Here is a 15767-nt window from a genome sequence, read left to right as displayed (position 1 = left end):
TGGTTCAAATCCCACCTAGTGCCAACCTCGTCACGTCCGTTGTGTCCTGAGCAAGACACCTTACCCTTGCTCCTGATGGGTGCTGGTTAGCGCCTTGCATGGCAGCTCCCCCCATTGGTGTGTGAATGTGTGTGTGAATGGGTAAATGTGGAAGTAGTGTCAAAGCGCTTTGAGTACCTTGAAGGTAGAAAAGCGCTATACAAGTACAACCCATTTACACGCCGGATTGTAGTCAGCTGGAGGCGTGTCTTAATGAAATTAAACAATGGATGTCCGCTAACTTTTTGCAAGTCAACGCCAAAAAAACGGAAATGCTGATTATTGGTCCTGCTAGACACCGAACTCTATTTAATAATACAACTCTAACATTTGACAACCAAATAATTAAACAAGGCGACACGGTAAAGAATCTGGGTATTATCTTCGACCCAACTCTCTCCTTTGAGGCACACATTAAAAGCGTTACTAAAACGGTCTTCTTTCATCTCCGTAATATCGCTAAAATTCGCTCCATTCTGTCCACTAAAGACGCTGAGATCATTATCCATGCGTTTGTTACGTCTCGTCTCGACTACTGTAACGTATTATTTTCGGGTCTCCCCATGTCTAGCATTAAAAGATTACAGTTGGTACAAAATGCGGCTGCTAGACTTTTGACAAGAACAAGAAAGTTTGATCACATTACGCCTGTACTGGCTCACCTGCACTGGCTTCCTGTGCACTTAAGATGTGACTTTAAGGTTTTACTACTTACGTATAAAATACTACACGGTCTAGCTCCATCCTATCTTGCCGATTGTATTGTACCATATGTCCCGGCAAGAAATTTGCGTTCAAAGGACTCCGGCTTATTAGTGATTCCCAAACCCCAAAAAAAGTCTGCGGGCTATAGAGCGTTTTCCGTTCGGGCTCCAGTACTCTGGAATTGAGAACAGGAAGTGAACAAAATTTTTAGCAACTGTTATGTAAAAGAAAAGGGGGTAGGATTAAATAAGCTCTGCCTACTCCTTTTCGAACATGTTGAAAAGAGAAACTGGAAATTGTGATGTATCATGTTGTATGCTTGCGTGTTCGAAATGTACTCAAAGTCCAATTACCAACGAAGAATAAATAGCGTCTGCCAACAACGAATCCGCCGCCACCAACAAAGAAGAAAAAGCCACTACCAGCAAGGAAGAAATAGCCTCTACCAACAAATAAGAAATTGCCTTCGCCAACCACAAAGAAATGGTTGCTGCCAACAAAGAAATAAACACTACCAATGAAGAAGAAAAATATCCGCCGCTCATAACGAAAAAATGTAATTGAATTTAAATCTAAAAAATGCAAAATATTGTTCTCATTTTTGTTAGAGCTATTTTTATCATTTAGACCGGTCTGTGAACATTTTTGTGGGTAGGTTAGCAAGAAAGTAATCAATATATTTATATGTACTCTCTTATTTTTGTCCTGTTAATAAAAGTAACGTGTCATCCAAAAAAAAACCTCTGGTTAGCGCCCTCATGCAAGCCATGCAAACTTATGATGACCCTGACCATCGAAGAATCCGAATAGAGAATTGTTAGCAAAAATAATAGAAACAAGGAGTTCGAATTGTTCAAATTTAATCGACGCCCTACCCGAGTCATGAGTCCCCTCCCCCACATCACCATGGTTGTCACCTGTAGTGACGTGGCGCAATCGACTGTGTTTATTTTAAAGGCCCGCTTTTTAGCGAACCGAAAGCTGTGCTGCTGCAGCAGTAACCGAGAGGATTATCTTAGGTCTTTAAATGTCAGGTAAAAAAAAAATATGGCAATGAAAGGCTGGGGAGGGAGAAGATTTAAATGAGTGTAATTTTGCATTATGTGTTGTTTTTGGACTTTTTTGTATAGCATCCAAAAAGTGTGCAGGTTGTGTTATGTGTGACCATGTGTGTCGACTTTTTGTTTATTTGCGCTACGAGCGGGAAATTTAAATTGAAATTCATGGTAATTAGCCTGAATTACTCAGTGTCCACCAGATGGCGACAAAGTTGCAGCAATTATACTGTGAGATATGTCAAATTAAGTTGGAGGCACCCCGGGGTTTTTTTTTTGTCCTCGTAATGTCTCGCAGGCCAAAAATGAACACAACGGTGGGCCGTACTTGGCCCGCGGACCTTGGTTTGGACTACCGTGCAATAAACCATGCGAATCCCTAAACTACAGCTCTATAGTGCAAACAGAGGCAGGTGGATTACTACAAATATTAACAGTAGCGACACCAAGTATAGTATATAGTCGATGTTAGGCATCGTGCTAGCAGGCACTCAGCATCAATGGTTGGAATTGGGGGTTAAAAACACCAAAATGATTCCTGAGCGCGACCACCGCTGCTGCTCACTGCTCCCCTCACCTCTCAGTGGGTGAACAAGGGGATTGGTCAAATACAGAGAGTAATTTCACCACACGTAGTGTGTGTGACCTTTAGTGGGACTTTAACTTTAGGGTCATTTGATCAAACTTATTTCTTATGTTTGACTGCCATCTACTGTTACTATTTTTAAACTCAGGACATCGGTTACAAATATTAAGAGGACTTTAATAGCAAAAACAGAAGGATTTAGAGCCAATAGTTTTTGCTTATGCTTACTATCCTTTTTTTTTGTCATGCCATGGCGAAAAACATGAAACGGACAGGAAGTGAACTCCCCCATGCACACACACGCACACACACACAGTCTTCACTGACAGTGCCCGAGGCGTGACCTCAAACGACGATAACCTTTTACCCCTGAATTCTGGAACCATGCTGTCAAAGACGAGACGGATGCAAAGACTGCAGAGGACAGAAAGACTATTTTAATATCCTCCAACACATGTTGCTATTGTGCTAAATTATACCAGTCATCCTGTGTGTGTGTGTGTATGTGTGTGTGGAATACAGTGGGTGCGTGTGTTGTGTGTACCGCCGGGTCCCCTTTAAAGTCGTCCTTGGGGATTAGGCGCGCATCTTGGTGCTGACAGCACCCGTGCTCGTGTAGTCACAGCTCATAAAGCCAATCAAGGCGAATATGCTCCATATTGAGGGCGCTCGACAAATCCTCTAAAAGTCGCCTTTCGCTTCCGCTTTCCCGGTTTGTTGTTTTTGCTAAGAGGCCGGCTTGGGAGAGCGGAAACAAGGCAGAGTCAGAAAGGACGAGGGCTACATCATGTGCTAGACGCTCTAAGGGGGCCCCATATCTGGAGGTTTAAAAAAAAACTGAAGAATTTTTTCATTCCTGAGCTGCAAGCATGCAAAGCCTGCAGCAGCTCAACACACACACACACACACACACACACACACACACACACACACACACACAGTAGAAAAACAATACAAAGAGTACATTGGAGTCCTGTGGTGAGAGCGTTGGACACGCACAACATCATTTTATGGCTTTGTCGCCACAAGACACAAGTGCTTACTGTGTGTCGGGACAAAACAAAACAAAGGTGAAGTCATGGAGGGGGGGGTGGGGGGGGGGGGGGGGTTTGTAATATTTTCAGATGACCCGCACTCACAATCCAAACTTACAGACATTAACGTGGAACATTATCACAATTTCCAAAGGGTTAAACCCAATAAAAATCAGTTCCCAGTGGCTTATTTTATTTTTCAAAGTTTTTTTCAAAATTTTACCCATCATGGAATATCCCGAAAAAAGGCTTTAAAGTGCCTGATTTTCGCTATCTGTAAATCCACCCGTCCATTTTCCTGTGACGTCACTGCGTGACGCCAATACAAACATGGCGGATAGAACAGAAAGATATAGCGACATTAGCTCGGATTCAGCCTCGGATTTCAGCGATTCAACAGATTCCGCATGTATTGAAACGGATGGTTGGAGTGTGGAGGCAAATAGCGAAAACGAAATTGAAGAAGAAACTGAAGCTATTGAAGCTATTCGCTCAATAGCTATAGCTATAGCTATTGAAGCTAATCGGCGATTGCCTTCCAACCAACGATTGCATTTTTTGACCACTGGAGCAACTTAAATCCGTCGATTGGTAAGTGTTTGTTTGGCATTAAATGTGGGTGGAGGGAAAGGCTGGATGCAAATATAGCTACAAATGTTAATACAGCTAAATAGCATGTTAGCATCGATTAGCTGGCAGTCATACCGTGACCAAATATGTCTGATTAGCACATAAGTCAATAACATCAACAAAACTCACCTTTGTGATTTCGTTGACTTTATCGTTGGAAATGCATCTGCTTTGAGTGTCGCAGGATATCCACACATCTGTCGTAGCATCGCTATCGTCGGTAAAATGTGCAGAACAAACGTGGGACATTTGCATCTTTTGACACTGGTGAAACTTGAATCCGTCGATTGGTATGTGTTTGTTTGGCATTAAATGTGGGTGGAGGGAAAGGCTGGATGCAAATATAGCTACAAATGAGGCATAACGATGCAATATGTACATACAGCTAGCCTAAATAGCATGTTAGCATCGATTAGCATGCCGTGGTAATCGATGCACACTCCACGTAAGTCAACTTGAATCCGTCCCTGATCGTGTTGTTACACCCTCCGACAACACACCGACGAGGCATGATGTCTCCAAGGTACGGAAAACAGTCGAAAAAACGGAAAGTAACAAAGCTGATTTGACTTGGTGTGTGTAATGTGTTTGAGAAAATGGCGGATTGCTTCCCGTTGTAACGTTACGGGTGAAAGGCCAGCGCTCCGACAGCGAACAATTGAAAGGCGTTTAAATCGCCAAATTCACCCTTTTTAGAGTTCGGAAATCGGTTGAAAAAATAAATGGTCTTTTTCCTGCAACATCAAGGTATATATTGACGCTTACATAGGTCTGGTGATAATGTTCCCCTTTAAGTTGCTGAACCCTAGACTTGATGGCCACCATTTTCTACATCACAATGTAATACAATTGTGATGGAAGTCAAGTACGGGTACACACACCATCTCTACTTATATGATGAAATAAGGAGTATGTCCTTATCAAGTTTTTTGGTTTTTATTTCTATGGCCCTGTGTGCATTTTTAAAACAAATATCAGCCCCATGACACAGTAGGGCTAGGCTCCAAAATGGCAACCAGCATGTTTTTGTGGTCTTTATTATGCAAGTGTTAAAAGTAGCAATGGTGTGTTAAAATAATTGTCATTTTGACGCTACTGAACACAATACAGTTATCTCACGTCCACTGTAGTGGACACGAGGGCTTTCCACTAAGGGTATCCGCATTTTTTCACATCAACAACCTTGAGTAATAAACAATATCGACATCGATCCGATACGATATTGGCACAAACTACACATATTTAACTCACCAACTTTATTATTAACTGTCTGGAATTGACTTATGATGTCTTTAAGTGGAAAGGTAATTGTTTTTTGGGGCGACACTAAGCCGCCAGAATAATTCATTAAATTAAGCTCATGACATGGATGCTGACACGTTTGTTACTGGATACTTTCGAATACACTTCTGCCTCGGAGACATTGTATGCGTAAGTAATATACAACTATGATTAGGTGGTACTTTTTTGTATGGACAAATGTGCTCTTTTAGACTGCAATATTGTTCAATGGTTGCTTACTACATGGCTAGCTTGTGTGCTATTGTGTGCTTCTCTGTGGTGTAGCTGCTAGCTCCTAGTAGTCAATAACCTACCATTTTTACCTTTGTCACATCAACACGATACAAATATTGAAGCCTTGAGTAATGCACAATATCAACATCGATCCGATACGATATTGGCACAAACTATGCATATTTAAGGTTTTTTGGGCGACACTTAGCCGCCAGAATAATTAGTTAAGTTAAGCTTGTGACGTAGAAAGTTGAATGATGCTGACACGTTTGTTACTGGATACTTTCGAATACACTTCTGCCTTGGAGACATTGTATGTGTAGGTAATATTCAACTATGAATAGTTGGTACTTTTTTGTATCGACAAATGTGCTCTTTTAGACTGCAATATTGTTCAATGGTCGCTTACTACATGGCTAGCTTGTGTGCTATTGTGCTTCGCTGTGGTGTAGCTGCTAGCTCCTAGTAGCCTGTAGTCTACCATTTTTACCTTTGTCACATCAACACGATACAAATATTGAAGCCTTGAGGAATGCACAATATCAACTTTGATACGATATTGACACAAACTATACTTATTTAACTCACCAACTTTATCATTAATCGTCTGGAATTGACTTGTTTGTATTGACTGCAATATTGTGCAATGGACACTTAATGGGACAATCTGTCACTTTATTTGTTTCTTTCGTTGTTTTGTATTCAGTTGGGGGCGGTATAGCTCGGTTGGTAGAGCGGCCGTGCCAGCAACTTGAGGGTTCCATGTTCGATTCCCACTTACGCCATCCGAGTCACTGCCGCTGTGTGCTGTCAGGCTTGCCACTGACCGTTTGTTTGTTTTAGTTTTTCCTGTGTGTTTAGTATTTCCTGTTTTTAATTCCTGTCAGCGCTCTTATTTTGTCTGTTTCCTGTTTTTTTCCCTGTGCACTGTTTTCCCCTCAGCTGCGGCTGATTGGCACCTGGCCACACCTGGTGTCAATCAGCCCACTCCTATTTTACCTGCTTTGTTCCTCCAGTCAGTGCTGGGTTATTGTCTTGCCGTTGCCACATGTCGCTCTTGTCGTTGCTACCTGTCATGTCTTGTTGTGTCAATGCGGCGTTGCGGTAAGCTATATTCGATAGTGGTTTGTAGCTTATCGTCTTTTGTTCCCTGCTTCCAAGTTTGTTTTGTACTACACGTTACGACTTCTGTTTTCTTGCTTGCTACCCGCTACCTTCCACGCTAGACCCTTTTTGTTTTTGCTAGCTCCCATGCTAGTTCCCTTAGTTTGTTATCCGCCTTGTGCGCGCTTTTGGTTGTACCTCTTTGGTTTGTTCTTATCCTAACATTTTAATTAAATCATGTTTTCCTGTTCAATGCCTGCCTCCTTCTCTGCATCTTGGGGTTCGTCACGAACTAACTCTGACATGTCCTTGGGCAAGACACTTTACCCACCTGCCCCCAGTGCCACTCTTACTGGTTTAAATGTAACTTAGATATTGGGTTTCACTATGTAAAAGCGCTTTGAGTCATTAGAGCAGTGGTTCTTAACCTTGTTGGAGGTTCCAAACCCCACCAGTTTCATACAAACCCTTCTTTTGTGAAAATCATTATTTTTATTTTTTCAAATTCAAGACAAAGATATATATATTTTTTTCCTGGTGTACAAAATGAACCGTGCATGAACTCACAACAAATTACAAACTTTCAAATCAGTGTGACTTCTGCTGTTGCCGTATCAATGATATGCCGATAGAGAAGTTTTTATTTACATGATGAGTCAATACTTGCCACTCCTCCCGGATTTTCCGGAAGAATCCCAAATTCCCGATAATCTCTCGGGGTAACCATTCTCCTTTAGCGTCCTCTACAACCTGTTGTCTCTTCCGATTTTCCTCCATACAAGCGGCGTGTTTGCGCAATCACATCATTTATGTGGCTTTTAAACACACATAAGTGAATGCAACGCATACTTAGTCAACAGCCATACAGGTCACACTGAGAGTGGACATATAAACAACTTTAACACTGTTACAAATATGCACCACACTGTGAACCCACACCAAACAAGAATGACAAACACATTTGGGGAGAACATCCGCACCGTAACATAACGCAACAAATACCCAGAACCCTTTGCAGCACTAACTCTTCCGGAAACTACAATATACACCCCCGCTACCACCAAACCCCGCCCACCTCAACCACGCCTGCCCCCCCTCCACCTCAACCCCCACTTCCCCATCTCCCGAATTCTGAGGTCTTAAGGCTGGCAAGTATGGATGAGTCGGGTGTGTCTTGACTGGCTCCTCCGAACCCCTGAGACCGACTCACCAAACCCCTAGGGTTCGATCAAACCCAGGTTAAGAACCACTACACTAGAGAAAAGCGTTATATAAATATATATTTACTTCACTTCCTATCAGTGCTCATATTTTGTTCCCACGTCCTGCTTGTCCTGCTTAGCGCTGTTTTTTTTTCCCCTCACCTGCTGTTGATTGGTCAGCCGGTCCACACCGACTGCCAATCAGAATGTTCCTTTTTATCTCGGTCTCTCTTGCTTTATGTTCCCTGAACTTTCATGCAAGACTGCTTTCTCCTCTGTTTGCTGATATTAAAAGCCTCTTACCTGCCCGTCGCTCTCCTGGTTCCTGCATCTTGGGGTCGCCACAACCGCAGCCATGCGAGCTTCCGACACTTATTACATGTCTAGCTTGTGTGCTATTGTGTGCTTAGCTGTTGTGTAGCTGCTGGCTCCGAGTAGCCTACAGCCTACTATGTTTACCTTTTGTAGATGACATATCTAAAATAACGATTTAATTCATGATCATTCATGCAGTCCAGGGGGTTATGTGCATGCAGAATGTCGATGTCTTACATCAGCGTCGGCCAACTTCGTGGCGTCGGGCAACAGGTAATATCTCAGGCCCTCCCCGGCGCCAGGTAGCGTCACCCCGCGGAAGAAGAGGAGCAGGAGCATCAGGTAAGGGAAGGTGGCGGTGAAGTAGACTACCTGCGTTTTTGCAAGGAAGCAGTAAGATGCCACATCTGGATGTACATTACCGCCACCTACAGAGCTGGAGTGTTTACTGACACCGAAGTGGCCACGTCTACTCACCTTGCCTGTGGACTTAATCCCCTTCCAGACGCAGAAGTAGCACATGATCCACGCCAGCAGCAGGCACAGCGCCAGGTCCCAATGCACCTTGCCGAGGGACATGGAATCTGACATCCTCAACACGCGATTCCTGCGCGGCGGGGAGAGGACTGGGATGCATCAAATCCTGCATGCACGGTAATGCAGCACGCAGAAAACGCAGCACAATTAAAAAAAACTATACATGTGGATGAAAGTGTTCCTTCCATGTGGAAATAAAGACATCTGCTGCACATTTCCAATAAAAGACTATTTTCAATAGTACACGGCACATGGATCTCATCAAAATATTTCAAATCCAGCGGCGCCGTGACGTTTAAAGTCCAAGTGATCACATATGTTGTGTGAGGAATGTGCAGCTTTTTGTAGCCCTCTTTTAGTCTTTAAGATTACGGTAACACTTTCGTATGGGGAACATATTCCACCATTACTTAGTTGCTTATTTACATGCAAATGAGTAACATATTGGCTCTTAATTAGCCATTATTAAGTACTTATTAATGCCTTATTCTGCATGGCCTTATTATAAAACCAGTAAGCCATTTATAAAGTACCATCTAATAGAATTAACTAAGAGTATTCCCTCAAAAACCTCAGAATTATTGCTTATTAGTAACCCTAACCCTAACCCTTATACGTTCCCCTAGGGTCCAAATTACTCTAAATGTTACTAATTTGCATGTTAAAAAGCAACTAATTAATGGTAACACCATAGTATGGGGAACATATTCTACTATTACTTAGTTGCTTATTAACATGCAAATGAGTAACATATTGGCTCTTAATTAGCCATTATTAAGTACTTATTAATGCTTTATTCTGCATGGCCTTATTATAAAACCAGTAAGCCATTTATAAAGTACCATCTAATAGAATTAACTAAGAGTATTCCCTCAAAACCCTCAGAATTATTGCTTATTAGTAACCCTAACCCTTATACGATCCCCTAGGGTCCAAATTACTCTAAATGTTACTAATTTGCATGTTAAAAAGCAACTAATTAATGGTAACACCATAGTATGGGGAACATATTCTACTATTACTTAGTTGCTTATTAACATGCAAATGAGTAACATATTGGCTCTTAATTAGCCATTATTAAGTACTTATTAATGCCTTATTCTGCATGGCCTTATTATACAACCAGTAAGCCGTTAATAAAGTACTATCTAATATCATTAACTAAGAGTTTTCCCTCAATAACCTCAGAATTATTAATTATTCGTAACCCTAACCCTTATATGTCCAAATTACTCTAAATGTTACTAATTTGCATGTTAATAAGCAACTAATTAATGGTGAATAAGTACTAAAGTGATACCAAAATGACTTATTTCTTCCTATTATTAGACTCCTTAAGGGCCCACACCCCACCCGAAACCTAACATCACCGGCCCACACACATACACACACTCAGTATGTTTATATGCACTAAATAACTAATTATTGACTTGATTTGTCTATTTCAAACACGTCACAACTTTATTCAAGTTTTGTACTTTTTATAGATGGGACGAACATGTGTTGATAAAGTGATTGTAAACCAGTTCTTTTGCATGTAAACACTCCCATTCATCTATTATTATGTTCGGCGTGATAAGTGCATGCCATGCATTCTTCTCGAGGTGAAAAGCAGGAAGTACAGTAGATGCTGCACTCCATGATCAGACACCACAATTATTTACATGTTTGTGCTTCATCCAAAAGTAATTTCCTTATGCGCTCCAACTAGTGGCGTTATTTGTCTTTTCTAGGGGGCTAAAGATGTCCTAAAATATCCCACTAGATTATTTGGTGTTATTTTTCTAAAACACCATGACACAATGAAATTGAATATATGTATATGTGTGTATATGTATATATGTATATATATATATAACCTGAGGTTTCCTGGTTCGATCCCCACCTTCTACCAACACCGTCATGTCCGTTGTGTCTTTGAGCATGGCACTTCACCCTTGCTCCTGATGGGTCGTGGTTAGGGCCTTGCATGGCAGCTCCCGCCATCAGTGTGTAAATGTGTGTGTGAATGTGGAAATAGTGTCAAAGCGTTTTGAGTACCTTAAAGGTAGAAAAGCGCTACACAAGTATAAACCATATATATATATGTATATATATATATATATATATATATATATATATATATATATATATACATATATATATATATATATATATATATATATACATATATATATATAGGGCTTCACGGTGGGAGAGGAGTTAGTGCGTCTGCCTCACAATACAAAGGTCCTGCAGTCCTGGGTTCAATTCCAGGCTGAGGATCTTTCTGTGTGGAGTTTGCATGTTCTCCCCATGACTTCGTGGGTTCCCTCCAGGTACTCCGGCTTCCTCCCTCCTCCAAAGACATGCACCTGGGGATAGGTTGATTGGCAACACTAAATTGGCCTTAGTGTGTGAATGTGAGTGTGAATGTTGTCTGTCTATCTGTGTTGGCCCTGCGATGAGGTGGCGACTTGTCCAGGGTGTACCCTGCCTTCCGCCCGATTGTAGCTAAGATAGGCGCCAGCGCCCCCCGCGACCCGAAAGGGAATAAGCGGTAGAAAATGGATGGATGGATGTATAATATAATTATTAGGTAATATGTATATAAACTTTCCCTTCAATGTGTAAGGTATATATATATATATATATATATATATATATATATATAAATATACACGTTCCCTTTACTTCAATGTGTAAAGTAGAAATTACCTAATAATAATAATATTAATTATGATTAGAATTGGGGGTTAAATCACCAAAATGATACCCGAACGCGGCCACCACTGCTGCTCATTGCTCCCCTCACCTCCCAGGGAGTGAACAAGGGGATGGGTCAAATGCAGAGGACAAATTTCACCACACATAGTTTGTGTGTGACTATCAGTGGTACTTTAACTTGAACTTTAATACATCACTATTCTGATGAATTATTTATGATTATTATAAATATTGTTATTATTATTATTATTATTATTATTATTATTAGTGAATCTACTCGGTGTCAAGCCACCTCTGTTTTGAATTTAAATCAAGAGTCCTTGAATGCACCACAGTTATGGTAACATCCCTGAGTGTCAGTGCTTTTGTTTTTATACCACAGGCAAAACATGATACTTTATAGCTTGGAGGGAAAAAGTTTTTCTCACGTCCAAAACTCCTCCTCGGGGGACTTGACCATAAGGAAGGTTCCATTTATCATCCTGCCAATGTAAAATAAATACCACAGATTAGCAAATGCCTGCTGGTAGACCACCACAGTGTATCCCGTCAGGCAGCTTTTTGGATTATTATTTCTCCTGCAAAAGTATATTTCATTTAATTTGATTTCATTTGTATTTATCTCCTTCGTTGATGTGCATCTTTGATCGATAGACAATCATACCTCAATTACACAGTTTTAAATTCACACAAAAATGCCTGAGAAGGAGCAGGATGAAGAAATATCTTATAGTTTCCTGCCCCCTTTGACATAATACATGGTCTTACTTCATGGATATCATTTAAACCAACAAATACATCCAAATGTAAAGAAACAATCAAAAAACACAAGAAAAACACAACAAGTGCAAAACTTCATAAAGTATAAACCAAACAGAGGAAATAATAATAATAATATACACCTTACGGAATGATACAAAGCAAATACAAAACCAGACAAAAAAATAAGTGAAATAATTAATAAAAAGCAAAATGTAAACACTTATGGCTGTCCATATGATCTTAGTGTTCTATTTATATATGTTTTTTCAATTGGAATATATTTTTACAGTCTTTTATCTCACTGTAATGAGAATTCCACAATGTTACCCCCACCACTGATGTATACATTTGTTTTAAAGTTGTCCTTGAATATTGCTGTTTGAAATGACCTTTTCTTCTATGCTCTCTACTCTCAGAAGTGATGGCAAACATTTTTTGTAAATTTGCCGGTAATGTTTTACTTTTAGCCTTAAACATGACTCACAATGTCTGTAGCTTTACTAGCTCCTGAAGTTTCAATAGACCAGAATTAATAAATAATATGTTAGTGTGTTCTAAGTAATCTACTTTATGAATAATCCTCATAGCTCTTTTTTGTAGTTGATACAATGCCTTTATGTCAGTGGTCCCCAACCACCGGGCCGCGGCCCGTCCATTGGTACCGGGCCGCAGAATAATTTTTTATAATTTTTTTATTTAAAAAATATATATATATATATATATATATATATATATATATTATTAAATCAACATAAAAAACACAAGATACACTTACAATTAGTGCACCAACCCCAAAAACCTCCCTTTTTCATGACAAAAACCTCCCTTGAGTACCTTAAAGGTAGAAAAACGCTTTACAAGTATAAACCGCAGTACAAATTATGAAGCGTTGACCGGTCCGCAGCTACAAAAAGGTTGGGGACCAATGCTTTATGTTACTCTTATGTGTTCCCCCACACTTCCACACAGTAGCTGATATATGGCAATATAAGTACACAATACAATATACGCATTGCCCTATAATCTAACACATATTTTACCTTATTTAATATAAAAATACTCTTAGACATCTTTTTTCGTACAAGTGCAATATGAGATTTCCATGTCAGACCGTCATCCATTATCACTCTTAAACATCTAAGTTCAGAAACCCTTTCAATATCAATTCCATCTATTGACAGTTTGATCGTTTCCTCTCTTTTTCTCTTACCAAAAATTATAAACTTTGTATTTTTTTACATTTAATGATAATTTATTGACATTGCAAAAGTATTGTTATCATTGAAGGAGGTGCACATCTGGTTCTAATGCAAACTGTTTGAGTTTGGTGGAGGTCTCTTCTCCATCATTCCTTTGGTGTTTTTTGCTTGGAATTGTACCAGCAGCTGGAAGGCTTAAAGATGATGAAATACAACCTCTCTTCTGTCAAGAACATGCAGAGGCCCCATAAAGGTCGTCCACAAATAAGCAACTTACATGTCGGTGGTGTTCTGGAAGTAGCCGTACGAGCTGATGTTCAGGAAGGACCAGTTGGACTCGGTTTGGAACAGATGCGGGTCGTCGTAAACACCGGCGTGGTCATCACAGTTGTCTGCGAGACGTTGGAGAGGGATGATAAGCGTGAGAAACTCTGCCCTGATGCTTAATGGTAACCAGATGTTCTTTGATGTGCGTGGCAGGACTCACCAGTGTTCCACCAGTTCTCACACGTAGACCAGGGCAGCGGGCTTTGGAAGGAGTTGAACAGATAGAAAAGGGCCCAGGCCAGAACCACGATGTAGTAGATGTTCAGGTAGATGACGATAACCAGGGAGGCGACCCCCACACCTGAGGGAAATATTTAAGTGAGAATTGCCGAAATGTGATACACATTCCAGGTACTGATTCATCCATCCATCCATTCATCTTCTTCCGCTTATCCGAGGTCGCGGGGGTAGCAGCCTAAGCAGGGAAGCCCAGACTTCCCGCTCCCCAGCCACTTCGTCCAGCTCTTCCCGGGGGATCCCGAGGCATTCCCAGGCCAGCCGGGAGACATAGTCTTCCCAACGTGTCCTGGGTCTTCCCCGTGGCCTCCTACCGGTTGGACGTGCCCTAAACACCTCCCTCGGGAGGCGTTCGGGTGGCATCCTGACCAGATGCCCAAACCACCTTATCTGGCTCCTCTCGATGTGGAGGAGCAGCGGCTTTACTTTGAGTTCCTCCCGGATGGCAGAGCTTCTCACCCTATCTCTAAGGGAGCGCCTCGCCACCCGGTGGAGGAAACTTATTTTGGCCGCTTGTACCCGTGATCTTATCCTTTGGGTCGTGACCCACAGCTCATGACCATAGGTGAGGATGGAAACGTAGATCGAACGGTAAATTGAGAGCTTTGCCTTCCGGCTCAGCTCCTTCTTCACCACAACGGATCGGTTCAACGTCTCCATTACTGAAGACGCCGCACCGATCCGCCTGTCGATCTCACGATCCACTCTTCCCCCGTGAACAAGACTCCTAGGTACTTCAACTCCTCCACTTGGGGCAGGGTCTCCTCCCCAACCCGGAGATGGCCCTCCACCCTTTTCCGGGAGGGAACCATGGACTCGGATTTGGAGGTGCTGATTCTCATTCCGGCCGCTTCACAGTCGGCTGCGAACCGATCCAGTGAGAGCTGAAGATCCCGGCGGCACGCATTTAAATCCAAGGAATACAGAAATGTAATCGCGCAATGAAAGAATCTTTCACCGGAGTGCAAACGTCATGCTAAATAACGCTATATTTTTTAATTATTTTTTTTTATAAAATAAAATAAGATAAATAAATAAAAAACATTTTCTTGAATAAAAAAAGAAAATAAAACAACATAAAAGCAGTTACATAGAAACTAGTAATTAATGAAAATGAGTCAAATTAACTGTAAAAGGTTATTATTAGTGGACCAGCAGCACACATAACCATGTGTGCTCCATGGACTCTATCCCTTGCAGACTGTATTGTTCTATATTGTAGGAACCAAAACATTAATAACATAATTACCATGAATTGATTAACGTGGACCCCGACTTAAACAAGTTGAAAACCCTATTCGGGTGTTACCATTTAGTGGTCAATTGTACAGAATATGTACTGAACTTTGCAATCTACTAATAAAAGAAACAACCTTTTTGTGTGAATGAGTGTAAAAATAAAAATAAATGAAAGAAATAAAAATAAAGCTACATTTTTGTATGTCTTTGTTTATTTACATAATTAAATTAGCACAATGCATATTCATCAACATAGAGCAAGGGTCCCCAAACTACGTCCCGTGGGCAGGTTACAGCCGCCAGCGTCCAAAATCCGGCCCGCGGGAAGTCCCAAGTTTGAAAAAAATATTTTATTTTATTTTTCATTTTTATTTTTTAAAATCTCTCATTTTTAATCCATTTTACTGTTGTTACCTGTTGTGTCTCCTTGCCGCTCGGTCAAATCATATTGTCGAAAAAAGCCTTTTTCCATCGATAACTTGACATCAGTCAATTAGTGCACGAGGAATATATATATATATATATATATATATATATATATATATATATATATATATATATATATATATATATAT

At 40.8% G+C, this 15767-nt stretch overlaps 1 protein-coding gene across 1 annotated transcript in view; it reads right to left on the bottom strand.

Annotated features, from left to right (window-relative positions):
- Positions 1-15767, bottom strand: part of LOC133560109 (sodium- and chloride-dependent betaine transporter-like) — a 37944-nt gene that overhangs the window by 18615 nt on the left and 3562 nt on the right. Inside the window, exons 4-8 of the mRNA XM_061912218.1 lie at positions 13877-14017; positions 13667-13781; positions 11857-11910; positions 8663-8792; positions 8423-8557 (exon numbers count right to left, since the gene is read on the bottom strand). Of these exons, the coding sequence (XP_061768202.1) occupies positions 8423-8557; positions 8663-8792; positions 11857-11910; positions 13667-13781; positions 13877-14017 (575 nt within the window). The remainder of the gene's footprint in view (positions 1-8422; positions 8558-8662; positions 8793-11856; positions 11911-13666; positions 13782-13876; positions 14018-15767) is intronic.

This window comes from Nerophis ophidion, linkage group LG10 (genome assembly GCF_033978795.1).
Source record: "Nerophis ophidion isolate RoL-2023_Sa linkage group LG10, RoL_Noph_v1.0, whole genome shotgun sequence".
Lineage (NCBI taxonomy): Eukaryota > Metazoa > Chordata > Actinopteri > Syngnathiformes > Syngnathidae > Nerophis > Nerophis ophidion.
Note: the sequence above shows the minus strand (reverse complement) of the source record. Positions and strands in the feature narration are given on the sequence as shown.